General features: G+C 53.5%; 1 protein-coding gene and 1 pseudogene across 1 annotated transcript; both read right to left on the bottom strand.

Annotated features, from left to right (window-relative positions):
* Positions 1-136: 136 nt before the first annotated feature.
* PODNL1 (podocan like 1) lies at positions 137-7,893 on the bottom strand. The gene is made up of 10 exons (XM_010352496.3): positions 7,675-7,893; positions 7,309-7,530; positions 6,326-6,419; positions 5,939-6,003; positions 5,675-5,784; positions 4,194-4,350; positions 3,821-3,936; positions 2,411-3,068; positions 922-1,070; positions 137-845 (listed from the first exon to the last, which is right to left on the bottom strand). Exons 1-10 carry the CDS (start codon positions 7,675-7,677, stop codon positions 695-697), a joined length of 1,725 nt encoding a protein of 574 aa, XP_010350798.2. The 5' UTR covers positions 7,678-7,893; the 3' UTR covers positions 137-694.
* Positions 7,894-17,104: 9,211 nt separating this feature from the next.
* LOC120362816 (cytochrome c oxidase subunit NDUFA4 pseudogene) lies at positions 17,105-17,346 on the bottom strand (annotated as a pseudogene).
* Positions 17,347-18,386: the final 1,040 nt, after the last annotated feature.

Here is an 18,386-nt window from a genome sequence, read left to right as displayed (position 1 = left end):
TGTGCTTCTGAAAGGTGCTTTCTTTTTAGAGACCCGGTTTCCCTCTGACACCCAGGCTGGAGTGTAGTGGCACAATCAGCTCACTGTAGCCTCCACCTCCTGGGGTCATGTGACCCTCCTGCCTCGGCTCCTGGGTAGCTGGAGTTACAGGAGGGTACCACACCACACACCTGCCTTGGAGGGTGCATCCGATTCCCACGCTTGCTGTGTGGGGGATATATGTGAGGGTCCCTATATCTGTCACCAATATCTCTTCTGCGGGTAGCCTTGGGCATCTGTGCAATCGCACGTGGCTGGGTCACACAGGGTGCTGTTTGGTGACCCCACTGTGTACCTCAGGACCTCAAAATCCAGTCCAGACCTACTTAGCATCCCAGAGCCTCAGTTTCCCCAGCTGGACTGGTCATGGGGAGGAGTCCATGAACAGAGCCCCCCAGAAGGGGGCCAGTCTGTGTTGAGTCTGTTGAGTATGGAAGGGTTTGGCTTTATTGTTGCTGGGTCCTTCTGCGTTGGGGGTTTGGGGTAGCGTGTGGGTCTGCAAGCCTGGAGTGTGCCAGCTGCATGCCTCAGTGCCTTGGCCAGCCCTGGAGGCCCAGGAGAGCCAGACAGAGGGCCCCCCGTGGGTGCTGTCTCCTCAGTCCACGGCCCAGCGGAGCCCCAGGAGTCTTGGCTGCTCTGCTGGGCCTCTCCAGGATCAGGGGACCCCTGCCCGTGGCCCACGTAGGGTGGTGGCAGGTAGCCGGATCAGGACCTGCTCTGGGTTCCCTGCCGTGTCCACCACACGCAGATTCGGGAGCCCCAGGAAGGCCTCAGCCGAGATGCTCGTCATGTGAAGCCTGTTGGCCCTGTACAGAGAGGCGGTCATGACTGTCCCGGGTCCTCCCCTGCCCACCTCTGCCCACCTGGACACCCTTGGGGCACCTGAGGAAGAGGGCACGCAGGCAAGGCGTGCTGAGGAAGGCCTCAGGGCCCACGTGGCCGATTCGGTTGCCCTCCAAGTGCAGCTCCTCCAGGGCCTCAGGTAGGTCCGGGGGCACAAAGGACAGCTCGTTGTGGCTCAGGTCCAGCACCTGGGGCAGGGAGTCAGAGGCGGCACCATGGCAGCCCAGGCCTGGGCCACCCGGCTCAGCCAGCCTCCCTCCTTGAGAGTCGCCTGCCCCCTTCATACCAGCCCGGCCCTTCTGCCACCAACCCCCCCCCCCCCCCGCCCCCGCCGTGATTGCTAAAGTCCTCTCCTCTGCAGAGGTAAACCAAGGCCCTTCCTGGAAGCCACACACAGACAGGTCTCCACTTGATTCAATGAGTCAGTCACTGAATCGCACCATACCTCTCATCACTTGTTTTTTTCCCCCAAGAGACAGGGTCTTGCTGTTACCCAGTCTGTAGGGCAGTGGCCCGATCATGGCTCATTGCAGCCTCAAACCTCTGGGCTCAAGTGATCCTCCTGCCTCAGCCTCCTGAATAGCTGGGACTATAGGCATGCACCACCACGCTTGGCTATGTTTTTTGGTAGAGATAGGGTCTTGCTATGTTGCCCAGGCTGGTCTCAAACCCATAGCCTAGGGCCGGGCGCAGTGGCTCAAGCCTGTAATCCCAGCACTTTGGGAGGCCGAGGCGGGTGGATCACGAGGTCGAGAGATCGAGACCATCCTGGTCAACATGGTGAAACCCTGTCTCTACTAAAAATACAAAAAACTAGCTGGGCGTGGTGGCATGTGCCTGTAATCCCAGCTACTCAGGAGGCTGAGGCAGGAGAATTGCCTGAACCCAGGAGGTGGAGGTTGCGGTGAGCCGAGATCGCGCCATTGCACTCCAGCCTGGGTAACAAGAGCAAAACTCCGTCTCAAAAAACAACAACAATGCTTGGCCGGGCGCGGTGGCTCAAGCCTGTAATCCCAGCACTTTGGGAGGCCGAGGTGGGTGGATCACGAGGTCAAGAGATCGAGACCATCCTGGTCAACATGGTGAAACCCCGTCTCTACTAAAAAAATAAAAATTAGCTGGGCATGGTGGCACGTGCCTGTAATCCCAGCTACTCAGGAGGCTGAGGCAGGAGAATTGCCTGAACCCAGGAGGCAGAGGTTGCGGTGAGCCGAGATCGTGCCATTGCACTCCAGCCCGGGTAACAAGAGCGAAACTCCGTCTCAAAAAAAACAACAACAACAACAATAACAACAACAACAAAACCCATAGCCTAAAGCAATTCTCCTGCCTTGGCTTCCCAAAGTGTTGGGATTACAGGCATTAGCTACCTCACTCAGCCTCCTCATCACCTTCTAACCCAACTGTTACCATTTTCTTGTTCTGATTGCTTTACTCCCTAATTAGAATGTTTGGAACGCGGTAGCGCAGGAAGGGGGAGGGAAGGGCCCTGGGGACAGTCTGTGTGGCCAACCGGCGCATGCCTGACCTGGAGGGCCTGGAGCTCATGCCAAGTGCCGGGCCCGATGTCACCAACCCGAAGCCTGTTGTGCGCCAGGTTGAGATCCCGCAGCTGGTCCAGGCAGGCCAGAGGCTCGGGCTCCAGCATCCGAAGCTGGTTGCGCTGCAGCCGCAGGGTGCGCAGGCCGGTGGGCAGACCCATGGGTAGCCTGGTTAGCTGATTCCCGGCCAGGTCGAGGCTGCGCAGGGCGCGCAACCGGCGGAAGGCCCGGCGGTGCACGCGGGCGCTGGCCAGACGGTTATACGCCAGGTTGAGCTCCGCCAGACCCGGCGTGGCGGCCAGGTCGCGGGGACCTAGCGCGGCCACGCGGTTGTGGGGCAGCACCAGGGCTCGCAAGCGGCGGGGCAGGGCCGGGGGCACATGGTCCAGCCCGTTGCCGTAGAGGTGCAGCGTGTGCAGGCCCCGCAGCGGCCGCAGAGCCCCGGCAGGCAGCCCTGAGCTCCCCAGCTGATTGTGCTGCAGCAACAAATAGCGCAAACCACGCGCCCCGTGCAGCCGAGCCGCCTCCACCTGCCGGATGCGGTTGCGGCCCAGGTGCAGGATAGCCAGGGTCCGGGGCAGGCCGGCGGGCACTGTGGTCAGCTGGTTATTGGAGAGATCCAGGTATTCAAGGCTATGCAGCTTGCTAGTAGGAGAGAGGGGCGATGTCACGTGGGGCACTCGGAGTGGGATGCCTGATAGATCTCTATTTTTTTTTTTTTTTTTTTTTTTTTGAGATGAAATCTCACTCTGTGGCCCAGGCTGGAGTGCAGTGGCCTGATCTCAGCTCGCTGCAACCTCTGCTTCCTGGGTTCAAGCAATTCTCCTGCCTCAGCGTCCTAAGTAGCTGGGATTACAGGCATGCACCACCACGCCCGGCTAATTTTTGTGTTTTTAGTAGAGATGAGGTTTCACCATGTTGGACAGGATGGTCTTGAATGCCTGACCTCAGGTGATTCACCTGCCTCGGCCTCCCAAAGTGCTGGGATTACAGATGTGAGCCACCACGCCTAGCCGATGCCTGATAGATCTCACCGGGGAGGCTGGGGAGTAGTCCTGAGAGATTTAAGTTGGAGATTTCAACTAGGGAGGGATGGGTTGAGAGAGCTGGGTGGGAGGTAAACTTGGGGTGCTGAAGGCAGATTCCAGCCTGAGGGTCAGCTATGGGGGTGACCGGGATACAGCCCTGGGTCCAAGATGGAAATGCATGTGAGAGTTATGATGTCACTGCTGGGCTGTGGGGAACAGGGACACCTGCCCAGTGCTCTGCTGAGCCTGGCACCCAGCAGGCACTCACCAGATGAGGCCATAGCCTAGGCGCTATCCAGGGGAGGGGCACTCAAGGTTGGAACCCCTGACTGTAAATTCTCAGCCCCTGCTGCCCCCACCAGCCTGCACCTGAAGGTGGTGGCATCCAGGCCGCTGTCGGTCAGCTGGTTGTGCTGGAGGTAGAGCTCACGGAGTTGAGTCTGGCGGCTCAGGGCTCCTCGAGGCACCTTGGAGATGAGATTGTTCTAGAGAAGGGAGAAGAGACTGAGACTTGAGTCTGGGATGTGGGCAGCAGGGAGCCACAGAAGGCTCTTGAGTAAGGGAGTGACAGGAGCTCACCTTGAGCTCAAAGTGATTCCCAATAAAGTGATTCGAAGAAAGATAACTCTGACCACTGGAATTCTGAGGGGCAATTGGAAGGATGGAAAGCAAGGAACTGGAGGGGACCCCTGGGGAGAGGTGAAGGGGGTGTGGCCCAGGGTGGGACCTAGAGCAGGGCTACCTGTAGGTGGAGCCGCTCGAGCGAGGGTGGCAGGCTGGGCGGCAGGTAGCTGAGCCGATTGTTGGAGAGGCTGAGGGTGGCGATGGCCTCAGAGCCGCGGAAAGCGTCAGGGGGCAGACCAGCGTTGCTCAACTGGTTGTTGTGGAGGTACACAGACCTGAGGAGAGCCAGGCTCTGGCCACCAGCCTGCCCCTCGCCTCCCACCACCCCACACCCACACCACACACCGCTTAGGGTCACCTTCAGCTTGTGTGTGTGTGTGTGTGTGTGTGTGTGCGCGCGTGTGTGGAGTCTGTGTGAGAGTGTAATTCTGTGTGCATGTAATTGTGTGTAGGTGTGCAGGTGTGTGTGTTGCATGAAGAGGTGTGTGCATGTGTGTCTTATGCATGTGAGTGTAATAAGTGTGTATGTGGAGTGTGTGTGCACATATGTGCATGTGATGATGTGGGGGTGTGCATGTGTGTATGTATATGCAAATGTGTGCTATGTGCCTGTGCATAAGTGTGCATATGTGTGCATGCATGTGATTGTGTATATACATGCGTGTGTATGTGATTGTAAGTGTGGGTGTGCATGCGTGTGCCTGCGATTGTGTGTGTGTGTGCATGTGATTGTGTGCATGTGATTGTAAGTGTGGGTGTGCATGGGGATGTGCCTGTGCATACATGTGCATGTGAGTGTGCGACTGTGTATGCGTGCATGTGCTGGTGCATGTGTGCGTGTGATCATGAGCATGTGTACGTGTGTATTCGTGTGCACGTGTGCTTGTGCATGTGGTTGTGCATGCACATGTGTGTGCATGTGGTTGAAAGTGTGTGTCTGCAGGTGTATGTGAGTCTGTGTGCATGTGATTGTAAATGTGTGTGTGCATGAGTATGTTTGCATGTGTTCATGTGGTTGTGTGTGCAGGTGTGTATGTGAGTCTCTGTAAGAGTGCATGTTTGTGTGTGTGTCCCTGCCTCAATCTAGAGCTCTGACCCAGCACACGGCACTGTCTTCCCCCCTCACTCCTCTCCCAGGGTAGAACTGTGCCCTCTTCCCACTCCCCAAGCCAAAGCTAGGGATCTGCCCACCCTTAAGACCTTCAGGGCAAGGCGTTTTGTTTTTGTTTTGTTGTTTTGTTTTTAGACAGAATCTCACTCTGTCTCCAGGCTGGAGTGCAGTGGCACGATCTCAGCTCACTGCAACCTCCACCTCCTGGATTCAAGTAATTCTGCTTCAGCCAATCCTGAGTGACTGGGATTACAGGCATGTGCCACCATGCCTGGCTAATTTTTGTATTTTAAGTAGAGATGGGTTTTCATCTTGTTGGCCAGGTGCTCTCGAACTCCTGACCCCAGATGATCCACCCACCTCAGCCTCCCAAAGTGCTGAGATTACAGGTGTGAGCCACTGTGCCCTTCACTGCCTCATTGCTTCTAGAACCGGGCGTGACCCAGACATATCTGAGGCCTGGGGGCCTGGGCTGGGCCAGGGGCTACCTGAGTGCCGGCTTCTCCCCAAAGGTAAGGGGGAAGATCTCCGTCACTTGGTTGGCAGCCAGATCCGCGACACGGAGGGACCGGGGCAGAAACTGCGGGGCCACCGAGAGCTGCAGGAACACAGCCCATAGCTGCACTGGTCCTGGTGCACCCAGGCCCCGCCCGGGCCCCAGCAAGCAGTCCCCTGCCAGCTCTGGGCTGTGTGACCGAAGCTGCGCCCGCCCGCCTGGCTGGCTCTGCCGGCCGGTGCGGCTGGGGACTCACCTTGTTCTGGGCCACGTAGATGTGCTGCAGCTGGGTGAGAGACTCGAAGGCCTCGTCGGGCAGGCCTGGGGGAGTGGGGGCAGTGAAGGGACCCCCGGCCTGGTCTTGGGTGGAGGGGGAATCTGGGCTCCCAGCTGCCCCACGGCTCTGGGCCAGGAACTGGCAGAGGCACCCCAGGCCTTCAGATCCCCTCCCTCCGTCCCTACTCAAAAGCCACAGCCCCCAACCCCCACCCCAGCCCCTGAGTTTCCATCCTGCTCAGCAAAGGACAGTTCTGGGAACTGCCACAGAGCTGCCCGCAGATGGGGCGGGGGAGGGGGATGGCGGCTGAGACCTGAGTCTGCCGGTCCCACAGCCCCAGAGGGGCCACCCCCTCTGCCCCATCACCTTCCGAGGAGATGAGGTTGTTGTGGAGGTTGAGGGTTCGCAGGCCGCTGAGGCGGGACAGCTCATTGTAGGGGAGCTCCTGGAGCTGGTTGTTCTGCAGGCGGGAGTTGGGGTGCTCACACCCGTGACCCCATGACCAAGTGACCCCAAGCACTGATTTTCAACTCCCCATCAGCCCAAACAAGCCCCATGCCATCATCACCCCACAGTTGGTCCGAAACACCCCATCACCCTGATCCTGTCTTGTAACTGCCAAGATGTCAACCCCCAAGCCCCCACAATTGACCCCACTGGCTCCAACACCCCCACCATCAACGCCAAATGTGCCATCACCCCCACAATCGACCCCAAATGCCCCAACACCCCCCAATCAACCACAAATGCCCTGTCATCCCCACAATCGACCTCAAATGTGCCATCACCCCCACGATTGACCCCAAATGCCCTGATCTGCCCACAATTGACCCCACTCGCCCCAACACCTCCGCAAGCAACCTCATATGTGCGGTCACCCCCACAATCGACCCTACATGCCCCAATACCCCCACAATCGACCCCAAATGCCCCAGCACCCCTACAATCAACCCCAAATCTGCCATCACCCCCACAATCGATCCCAAATGCCCCAACACCCACACAATTGAAGTGCCATCACCCTCACCATCAACCCCACGTGCCGCAACACCCCCACAATCAACCCCAAACTCCCCATCACACTGAGTCCAAACAACGCAAGAGCCGCCAAGATGTTGACCCTAACCCCCCATCCTCAGTCCACGCCCACTTCCCATCCTCAGTCCACGCCCACCCCTCTCACCCCGGGCTCAGCCAGAGCCAACCTGCCAAGGCAAAGCTCCCTCACACCCAGCTCTGCACCGCCCTCTCGCACGTGGGTTCCTCCACCCCACCGTGCTCCTCAGCCCAGGGCGCCCCTCCAGCTCCCCTCACCTCTGGGCGCCCCCATGCCCCTCCCTGGGCCCCACCTGCAGGGAGAGGTGCTGCGCGGCCCTGGTGATGTTGTCCGGGAAAACCCGAAGGTCCAGGCCGTCGCAGTCCACAGTGTCAGCTCGGGGGCAGGAGCAGCGCAGGGGACAGGCCCGGGGCGGGGGCCGCGAGCTCTCCCCCAGGTGGGGGAAGGCAGCATCGTCCATGCCAGAGAGGGGCAGAGGGCCAGGCAGCAGCAGGAGCAGCAGCAGGCTGGGCCACTGCGGGGGAGGGAGGGTCGCCATGGTGACCGGAGCATCCCCTCCTCAGGGAGTGTCTTGGTGGGGAGGCGGTGGCCAGTTGGCAGAGTAGGGGTAGTGGGGCAGGCAGGCCCCACCCTCAGACCCTCCCGCGCCCCACCTTACCATGGCCAGCCAGGACTCTGCCGTCTCGCCCAGGCGGCTGACCAGGACTCCCTAATGGAAACCAGGCGGTCACCTCCTGGAGTCTCTGCTGTGGCCGCCACTGTCCCCCATCTCGGGACCCAGGCCACCCCCCGCAACGGCCTGTTCTCCCGGGGGTTTGCAGGAGCTGGCCCACCCCCTTCCCCGCCCTGGGATGGGGTGGTGAGGACAGGCCAGCCCGTCCCCTCGATCCCCCCCAACAACCACCCCATCTCTGCTTTCGTAACCTCAGCCAGCCTGGGCCGGGCCACGAGAGCAAGGAATGTTTGGGGAAAAGCTGAGATTCGCCCGGTCTGGTATTTGGGACGACCGCAGGAGTAGGGGTGGGGATGGAGGGACGGGGGGAGCTTCGGGGCACAGGAGAGTCCCGAGACGCAGGGGTGGGCAGCAGCGAGGGATCAGGGAGGCCTGAGCTTAGCCTGGCAGCCCAGATGCCAGCCTGGGAGCTCCTGATGAGGTCTGCTGTCCTGCACCCACCTCCCCTCTGCTGGCTGGTCTCGCTCCAGACACCCCCCTCTGCAAATGGCCACAGCCGCCTGGAAGGAAATTACATATATCCAGGCATCAGCCTGGTGGTTAAGAGTGTGAGCTTGGTGCCAGCCTGCTTGGGTTTGAACCTGGGCAGTGCCACCTCTCAGGGCCTTGGTTTCCCTCTCTGTCAAATGGGGTAATGGTTGACTCACCCCCCACTCCCCCACAGTGTTGTAAGGATTATATGAGATAATAGGGATTATATGAAGCATGCCCTTGGAACAGTGCCTGGCATACCCCAGGGCTTCCTCACTTGTGGACGGAGGTAACAAGCTGGCCTCCACCTAAGGTCAAATCTCCCATATCCACCACTTACAAACAGGGTGGCTTCAGACAGGTCCTTTTCCTGCCCAGACCTCAGCATTCCCATGAATAAAATGGGATTGACAGGCTTGGCACTGTGGCTCATACCTGTAATCCCAATGCTTTGGGAAGCTGAGACAGGAGGATCTCTTTTTGGTTGGTTTTGTTTTGTTTTTTTTTGAGACAGAGTCTCGCTCTCACTCTGTCGCCCAGGCTGGAGTGCAGTGGTGTGATTTCAGCTCGTTGCAACCTCCACCTCCTGGGTTCAAGTGATTCTCCTGCCTCAACCTCCTGAGTAGCTGGGATTACAGGCGCACGCCACCATACCCAGCTAATTTTTTTTTTTTTTTTTTTTTTTTTTTTTTTTTTTTGAGATGGACTCTCGTTCTGTCGCTCTGTCACCCAGGCTGGAGTACAGTGGTGCAATCTTGGCTCACTGCAACCTCCATCTCCTGGATTCAAATGATTCTCCTGCTTCAGCCTCCTGAGTAGCTGGGATTATAGGCTTGTGCCACCATGTCCAGCTAATTTTTGAATTTTTAGTAGAGACAGGGTTTTGCCAAGCTGGCCAGGCTGGTCTCGAACTCTTAACCTCAAGGCATTCGCCCACCTTGGCCTCTCAAAGTGCTGGGATTATGGGCATGAGCCACCACCCCTGGCTAGGAGGATCTCTTGAGGCCAGAAATTTGAGACCAATATAGTGAGCCCCTGTCTCTAAAAATAAATTTTAAAAAAATTACTGGGGTCCATTGGGGGGAAATGGGGGAGGGACCGGGGGTGGGGAGGTGGGAAGAGATAGCATGGGGAGAAATGACAGATACAGGTGAGGGGACGGAAGGCAGCAAACCACACTGCCATATGTTTACTTATGCAACAATCTTGCATGGTCTTCACATGTGCCCCCAAAACCTAAAATGCAATAGAAAAAAAAAAATTAGCCTGGGCTGGGCTCTGTGGCTCATGTCTATAATCCCAGCACTTTGGGAGGCTGAGGCGGGTGGATCACCTGAGGTCATGAGTTTCAGAGCAGCCTGGCCAACATGGTGAAACCCCGTCTCTACTAAAAATACAAAAGTTAGCCGGGCGTGGTGGCGCGCTACGGCACTCCAGCCTAGAGGACAGAGTGAGTCCCTGTCTCAAAACTAAATGAATAAATGAAAATAAAGGTATAGTGTTGGCTGGGTGCAGTAGCTCACGCTTTTAATCCCAGCACTTTGGGAGGCTGAGGCAGGTGGATCACCTAAGGTCAGAAGTTCGAAACCAACCTGGCCAACTAGGTGAAACTCTGTCTCTACTGAAAACACAAAAATGTCCTGGGCATGGTGGCACATACCTGTAATCCTACTTATGTGGGAGGCTGAGGCAAGAGAATTGCTTGAACCCGAGAGGTGGAGGTTGCAGTGAGCCAAGATAGCCCCACAGTACTGCAGCCTGGGTGACAGAGTGAGAATCTGTCTCAAAAAAAAAAAAAAAACAACAACAACAGTATATCCTCTGCTCAGCTTGGGATGGGAATGGCCAAGGCCCTGAGCTGGAGTCTCCCAGAAACAGAGCTTGAGACAAGGATTGAGTGCATTTATCCTAGAGAAGGCAGGCAGTGATACAGGGGAGGGAGGGCAAGAAACGGTGGCTGGGCGTGGTAGTTTACGCCTGTGATCCCAGCACTTTGGGAGACTGAGGCAGGTGGATCACCTGAGGCCAGGAGTTGAAGACAAGCCTGGCCAACATGGTGAAACCCCGTCTCTACTAAAAATGCAAAAATTAGCCAGGTGTGGTGGTGAGGGCCTGTAGTCCCAGCTACTCCAGAGGCTGAGAATTGCTTGAATCCAGGAGATGGAGGTTGCAGTGAGCTGAGATTGCATCACTGCACTCCAGCCTGGGAGACAGAGTGAGACTCCGTCTAAATAAATAAATAAATAAAATAAAAATAAAGAAAAGATTTAATTTTGCTGGGTGCGGTGGCTCACGCCTGTAATCCTAGCACTTTGGGAGGCCGAGGTGGGTGGATCACCTGAGGTCAGGAGTTCAAGACCAGCCTGGCCATCATGGTGAAACTCCATCTTTAAAAAAAAAAAAAAAAAAAAAAAAAAAAAAAATATATATATATATATATATATATATATATATATAAAACAAAAGAAATAGTGAGTTATCAACAACAGAGTAATCAATTTACCTGGAACTTTTTTATTTTATGGCTCAAAATCCTACATCCCAGGAAACCCCTTCGTGCTGGGCAAATCGGTACAGTTGATCACTCCAGTAATCAAGCCCGCTTCCCTGTGGGCAGCTGGGGCTCAGTTCTGCTGGGAGAACGCTGGGAGAGCAGGCAGAACACAGACCTCAGAGTCATCCCACCTGAGGGCGAGGGAGCTGGGGAATTTATCTTCTGGCTTTCTCCCATGAGTCACTGTTTGAGAGTTGCCGCTGAGGTGCCTTAATTTCCCCAGCAATTTGGTTAGAGTAGGGTCTGGCCCGAGTGACATAAATGTGAATGGAGGTGAGGCCTGTGGGGAAGGACAGCAGGTCCCAGACAGCACCTGCGACATGGGGTCGAACCGTAGTAGGGAGATGGCCATGAGGTATCGCAGGTGGGTGGGAAGAAGGGGCCAAGATGTCAGGAGAATGATGGAGAGAAAGGATGTCCAATTTTTTTTTTTTTTTTAGACGGAGTTTCGCTCTTGTTACCCAGGCTGGAGTGCAATGGCGCGATCTCGACTCACCGCAACCTCTGCCTCCCGGGTTCAGGCAATTCTCCTGCCTCAGCCTCCTGAGTAGCTGGGATTACAGGCACGAGCCACCACATCCAGCTAATTTTTTGTATTTTTAGTAGAGACGGGGTTTCACCATATTGACCAGGATGGTCTCGATCTCTTGACCTCGTGATCCGCCCGCCTCGGCCTCCCAAAGTGCTGGGATTACAGGCTCAATTTTTTTTTTTTTTTTTAAGATGGAGTCTCACTCTGTTGCCCAGGTTGGAGGGCAGTGGCGCGATCTTGGCTCACTGCAACCTCCACCTTCAGGATTCAAGAGATTCTCCTGTCTCAGCCTCCCAAGTAGCTGGGACTACAGGCGTGTGCCACCACACCCGGCTATTTTTTTTTTAATTATTATTTTTAGTAGAGACACAGTTTTACCATGTTGGCCAGGCTGGTCTCTAACTCCTGACCTCAGGTGATTCACCAGCCTTGGCCTCCCAAAGTTCTGGGATTACAGGTGTGAGCCAAGGTTGTCTATTTTTAAAAATGTATTTGTTATTATTATTTTTATTTTTAGAGACAGAGTCTTGCTCTGTCGCCCAGGCTGGAGTGCAGTGGTGTGATCTTAGCTCACTGCAACCTCTGCCTCCTGGGGTTTAATCGATTCTCCTGCCTCAGCCTCCCAAGTAGCTGGGATTACAGGTGCCTGCCGCCGTGACTGCCGAATATTTCTGTTTTTAGTAGAGACGGGGTTTCATCATGTTGCCAAGCTGCGCTCAAACTTCCCACCTCGTGTGATCTGCCCACCTCAGCCCCAACAAAGTGCTAGGATTTCAGGCATGAGACACTGCGCCTGGCCGTTAGCGTTATTTTTTGAGTTGAGGTCTCACTTTATCATCCAGGCTGAAGTGTAATGGCGCCGTCATAGCTCACTGCACCCTTCAACTCCTGGCCTCAAGAAATTCTCCAGCCTTGGCCTCCCAAAGCACTGGAATTACAGGCATGAGCCACCATGCCCAACTATGATGTCTGTATAACCCACTCCTCCACGGAGGAAGAAACATGGGCCCAGAGAGGTGGTCATCTGTTCATGTTTTCTAGGGCTGTGTGATCTCCTGAGGGTCCCTCCTCATGGGATGAGACAGGAGGTGGGTCTTAGTTTGGCCAGAAGAGAACAGGAGTCCTATCTCAAGTCCCCCCGTGGGATGGATGGCCATTAGCTTAGACACTGGGTGGAGGTTCCTCAGTCTCTTTAGCAGAGCAAGGGGGTAACCATAGGGAGACAGAACTACTGCACCAGTCCCAGCCCCCAGGGCAGCAGCAGCAAGAATCAAGATGTTGGCCGCGCGCAGTGGCTCATACCTGTAGTCCCAGCACTTTGGGAGGCCACGGCGGGTGGATCATGAGGTCAAGAGGTCGAGACCATCCTGGTCAACATGGTGAAACATCGTCTCTACTAAAAATACAAAAATTAGCCGGGCGTGGTGGCATGCGCCTGTAGTCCCAGCTACTCGGGAGGCTTGAACCCGGGAGGCAGAGATTGCGGTGAGCCGAGAACGCGCCATTGCACTAAAGCCTGGGTAACAAGAGGGAAACTCTGTCTTCAAAAAAAAAAAAAAAGAATCAAGATGTTTCAGTTGCTGGCAAGCCTCTTTCAATTGCAAAGAAAAGAGAACCCAGCTGAACTATCGAAGACAAACAAGGTCATTTATTGTCTCATTAACAGAAAACCTGTATCCTTCAGGCACAGCTGAATCCAGGTCTTCCGTGGTATCTTCCAGAAGCATTTTGGTGCAATCTCGGCGCATGACAACCTCCACCACCCGAGTTCAAGCGATTCTCTCGTCTCAGCCTCCCGACTAGCCTCCTGGGAGGTCAAGAAATCCTCCCACCTTGGCCTCCCAAAGTGCTGAAATTACAGATGTGGGCTGCTGTGCCCAGCATCTATTATTTTAATGCGACACATATTTTATTTATGTATTCCTCTTTTATTCTTTTTCATTCCCTGATTCATCTTTTTTGTTTTTGGGGCTTTTTGGAGACAGGGTCTCACTCTGTTACCCAGGCTGGAGTACAGTGGCTTCATCACGGCTCATTGCAGCCTCGACCTCCCAGTCTCAAGCAATCTTCCCACTTCAGTCTCCCAGGTAGCTGGGACTACAAATGCATGCCGCTATGCCTGGCTAATTTTTTTTTTTCAGTTGTAGACACAGGGTCTCACTATTTTACCGAGGCTGGTCTTGAACTCCTGGGCTCAAGCAATCTGCCTTCCTCGACCTCCCGAAATGCTGCTGTTACAGCCACGTTCCACTACATCTGACCTACTGCTTGTTTTTGAATCACCTGGTATGATAGCTGGGATTACAGGCGCCCCCCCCCCACCCCGCCACCGCCCCCACCACCACACCCAGCCAATTTTTGTATTTTTAGTAAAGACGGGGTTTCACCATATTGGCCAGGCTGGTCTCGAACTCCTGACCTCAGGTGATCTGCCCGCCTCGGCCTCCCAAAGTGCTGGGATTACAGGCGTGAGCCACCAGGCCCTGGCCAATATTGCATAGTGTGTGCCTGGTATGTACAGTTGTATGTGCGGGGATACAGCAGTCACTGTAGCAAAGTGGCCCACCTCTGCCTCCGTGGAGCTGGTGTTCTGATGATGGAGATAGACAATGAGTAAATACATAAACCAGGATTTGAGAAATGCCACGAAGAAAAGGCAGGGAAGGGAAGAAAAATATTATACCTGATAGGGAGTGAGGGAAGGTCTCTGAGGAAATGACATTTGGGCCAAAATGTCATGATGGAGTGGAGTTCGAGACCAGCTTGGCCAACATGGTGAAACTCCATTGTCTACTAAAAAATACACACACGGCCGGGCGCGGTGGCTCAAGCCTGTAATCCCAGCACTTTGGGAGGCCGAGGCGGGCGGATCACGAGGTCAAGAGATCGAGACCATCCTGGTCAACATGGTGAAACCCCGTCTCTACTAAAAATACAAAACATTAGCTGGGCATGGTGGCACGTGCCTGTAATCCCAGCTACTCAGGAGGCTGAGGCAGGAGAAATGCCTGAACCCAGGAGGCAGAGGTTGCGGTGAGCCGAGATCGCGCCATTGCACTCCAGCCTGGGTAACAAGAGCGAAACTCCGTCTCAAAAAAAAAAAAAAAAAATACACACACACAAATTAGCCATGCACGGTGGTGCGCACCTGTAATCCCACCTACTTGGGAGGCTGAGGCAGGAGAATGGCTTGAGCCCAGGAGGCTGAGGTTGCAGTGAGCCAAGATCACTGCCCCTCAGCCTGGGTGACAGAATGAGATTCTGTCTAAAAAAAGACAGACAAAAAATGAAATGTATTGACATTTCCTTTCTAGAAGTCTGAAATCAAGGTGTTGGCAGCCTTGGTTTCGAATGGAGGCGCCTCCCGGCCTCTTCCGTGGCTTCTCGTAGTTCCGGGCAATTCCTGATGGTATTTCCTGGTTTCCGGCCGCAACACTCTGACCTTGGCCTTCATCACTGAGCCTGTTTCTCTTCTCCTGTCTTTTATAAAGACACTGGTCTTTGGATTTAGCGTCCACCCGGTTAATCTGGGATAATCTCATCTCAAGGTTCTTAACTGAATTATATCCGCAAAGACCTGTTTTCCAAATCAGTTCACATTCACAGCGTCGGGGAGACAGGACGTTTACCTGTCTATTTGAGGGCCACCATTCAAACCATGATATGGATTAACATGGGGAGAGATGACCTTGTGGGGAAAAAAATTGCATAATGATCTAACGATATTGATCATTTCCGTATGTTGAAACATACATATTGGCTAGCTCTGGGGGAAGACCCGAGTAGTTGTGGCTGGGGGTAAAGAGAGGTTTGCCACTGGATATCCTCGTACATCTGTTTTTGTTTTGTTTTGTTTGTTTTATTTTGAGACAGAGTCTCACTCTGTCACCCAGGCTGGAGTGCAGTGATGGGATCTCGGCTCACGGCAACCTCTGCCTCCCAGATTCAAGCAATTTTCTTGCCTCAGCCTCCTGAGTAGCTGGGACTACAGGCACCCACCACCATGCTGGCTAATTTTTGTATTTTTTGTAGAAATGGGGTTTCACTCTCTCTATAAATTTTTTTTTTTTTTTTTTTTTTGAGACGGAGTTTCGCTCTTGTTACCCAGGCTGGAGTGCAATGGCGCGATCTCGGCTCACCGCAACCTCCGCCTCCTGGGTTCAGGCAATTCTCCTGCCTCAGCCTCCTGAGCAGCTGGGATTACAGGCACACGCCACCATGCCCAGATAATTTTTTGTATTTTTAGTAGAGACGGGGTTTCACCATGTTGACCAGGATGGTCTCGATCTCTTGACCTCGTGATCCACCTGCCTCGGCCTCCCAAAGTGCTGGGATTACAGGCTTGAGTCACCGCACCCGGCGTGGTGACGTTCTCTCTCTACATTTTCTTCTTTCCTTTTCTTTCTCTCTTTCTTTTTTTTTTTTTTTTTTTTTTTTTTTTTTTTTTTTTTTTTTTTATTGAGACAGTCTTCTTGCTCTGTTGCCCAGTCTGGAATGCAGTGGCGCAATCGTGGCTCATTGCAAACTCCACCTCCTGGGTTCAAGCGATTCTCCTGCCTCAGCCTTCTGAGTAGCTGGGACTATAGGTAGGTACCACCACACCTGGCTACTTTTTGTTTTTTGAGGTAGAGATAGGGTTTCACCGTGTTGGCCAGCCTGGTCTTGTACTCCAGACAAGTGATCTGCCTGCCTGCTTAACTTTTTAAAAAAAATTTTAGGCCGGGCGCGATGGCTGAAGCCTGTAATCCCAGCACTTTGGGAGGCCGAGGCGGGTGGATCACGAGGTCGAGAGATCGAGACCATCCTGGTCAACGAGGTGAAACCCCGTCTCTACTAAAAATACAAAAAATTAGCTGGGCATGGTGGCACTTGCCTGTAATCCCAGCTACTCAGGAGGCTGAGGCAGGAGAATTGCCTGAACCCAGGAGGCGGAGGTTGCGGTGAGCCAAGATCGCGCCATTGCACTCCAGCCTGGGTAACAAGAGCGAAACTCCGTCTCAAAAAAAAAAAAAAAAAAAAAAGTCACCATTCGCTGGGCACAGTGGCTCAAATCACAACATTCTTGGAAGTCAAGGTGGGCGGATTGCTTGAGGCCAAGAATTTCAGAGACCAGCCTGGGCAAGCCCCGTCTCTACAAAAAAAAAAAAAAAAAAGAAAGAAAGAAAGAAAAACTAAAAAAAAAAGAAAAAGCAGGAGTGGTAGTGTGTGTATTTGTAATTCCAGCTACTTGGGAGGCTAAGGTGAGAGAAGTTCCTGAGCCTGGGAAGCCGAGGGTACAGTGAGCTATGATCACACCACAGAACTCCAGCCTAAATGATAGAGTGAAACTCTGCCTCCAAAAAAAAAAAAAAAAAAAAAAAATCACCATTGAAACACCTTGATAATAATTGCAGGCAAGAGCCACTGATGACTGCTGACATTAGTGGGTGAAACTTTAAGGAGAAACTGTATATATATATATATATGTGTATATATATATACATATATATATATATCTTCTATCCTTTTTATTTTCCTTTTTTTTTTTTTTTTTTTTGAGACAGAATCTCATTCTCTCCCACAGGCTGGAGTGCAGTGGCACGATCTCAGCTCAGAGCAACCTCCAACTCCTGGGTTCAAGTGAGCACATCAGGCTAATGGTTTTTTCCCCCAAGTTTCAGTTATTTATTAATCAGTGTAATCACCAATAGATTACATCAACATGATTTCATGCATTTAGAGAAGAAATATTTCCTGGTTCAGCGGAGAATTGTGCGGATCACTTCTGGAAGACATTCATTCTAAAGCCGATTTACATTTCATTTAGTAATCTGGACATTCTCCAGTTTGCTGTAATCCACATTCACTGAGTAGAACCTGTATTGATCACTGGGACCCGGTCTGTTCCGGGGCTCTGGGTAATTCTTTCTGTCCCAACAAACATCTGGATTGAACAATGCCAGAAGCAAGAGATACAGGGCTGCTCCAATACCTCCAATAAATACAAAGAGGGGGTCAAGCTCAGATGCTTCTTGGTCTGACCTAAGATCTGGGGGAGCATGTCTGTGGCAGAGGCCTCTGATGGGAAAGGAGAAAACCAACCTAGCCATCATCCTGCTTCTTACGTACAGCACGATTAGGTCCTGGAGCACAGGTCCTCATTTAGAATTTAGGACTCTTGGGCCGGGCGCGGTGGCTCAAGCCTGTAATCCCAGCACTTTGGGAGGCCGAGGCGGGTGGATCACGAGGTCGAGAGATCGAGACCATCCTGGTCAACATGGTGAAACCCCGTCTCTACTAAAAATACAAAAAATTGGCTGGGCATGGTGGCGCGTGCCTGTAATCCCAGCTACTCAGGAGGCTGAGGCAGGAGAATTGCCTGAACCCAGGAGGCGGAGGTTGCGGTGAGCCGAGATCGTGCCATTGCACTCCAGCCTGGGTAACAAGAGCGAAACTCTGTCTCAAAAAAAAAAAAAAAAAAAAAGAATTTAGGACTCTTCTGAATTTCACATCTCTGTACCTCCCAGTCCACACTATGCAGTGTGAGGGGACTTACGTACCCGTGTGCGGACACCCTCAGACCACTCATCCAAGCTCCAGCCACTCTACCAACAATAACTCCTTGGCTATTCTTCGGGTCCTGGAGAGGAGGAGAAGGAAGTCTACGGTTCCAGGATCCCAGAGTGGGATCTAGAAGAGAGGGCATGTGGCTGGGCGCGGTGGCTCACGCCTGTAATCCCAGCACTTTGGGAGGCCGAGGCGGGTGGATCACTTGAGGCCAGGAGCTCGAGACCAGCCTGGCCAACAGAGTAAAACCCTGTCTCTACTAAAAATATAAAAATTACCTGGGCATGATGGTATACGCCTGTAATCCCAGCTATTCTAAAGGCTGAGGCCGGAGAATGGCTTGAACCTGGGAGGCGGAGTTTGCAGTGAGCCAGGATCATGCCACTGCACTCCAGCCTGGGCAACAGAGTGAGACTCAGTCATCTAAAAAAAAAAAAAAAAAAAAAAAAAAAAAAATTAAGGAAAAGAGAGGGCATGAGCTCTTGGATTGTCATGTCCTCTTGTTCTTGTTGGATGCCTGTCCTGGAGGAAAGG

The sequence above is a fragment of the Saimiri boliviensis genome, chromosome 14 (assembly GCF_048565385.1).
Source record: "Saimiri boliviensis isolate mSaiBol1 chromosome 14, mSaiBol1.pri, whole genome shotgun sequence".
In the NCBI taxonomy this organism is placed as follows: domain Eukaryota; kingdom Metazoa; phylum Chordata; class Mammalia; order Primates; family Cebidae; genus Saimiri; species Saimiri boliviensis.
This window is presented reverse-complemented; position numbering and strand designations above follow the sequence as displayed.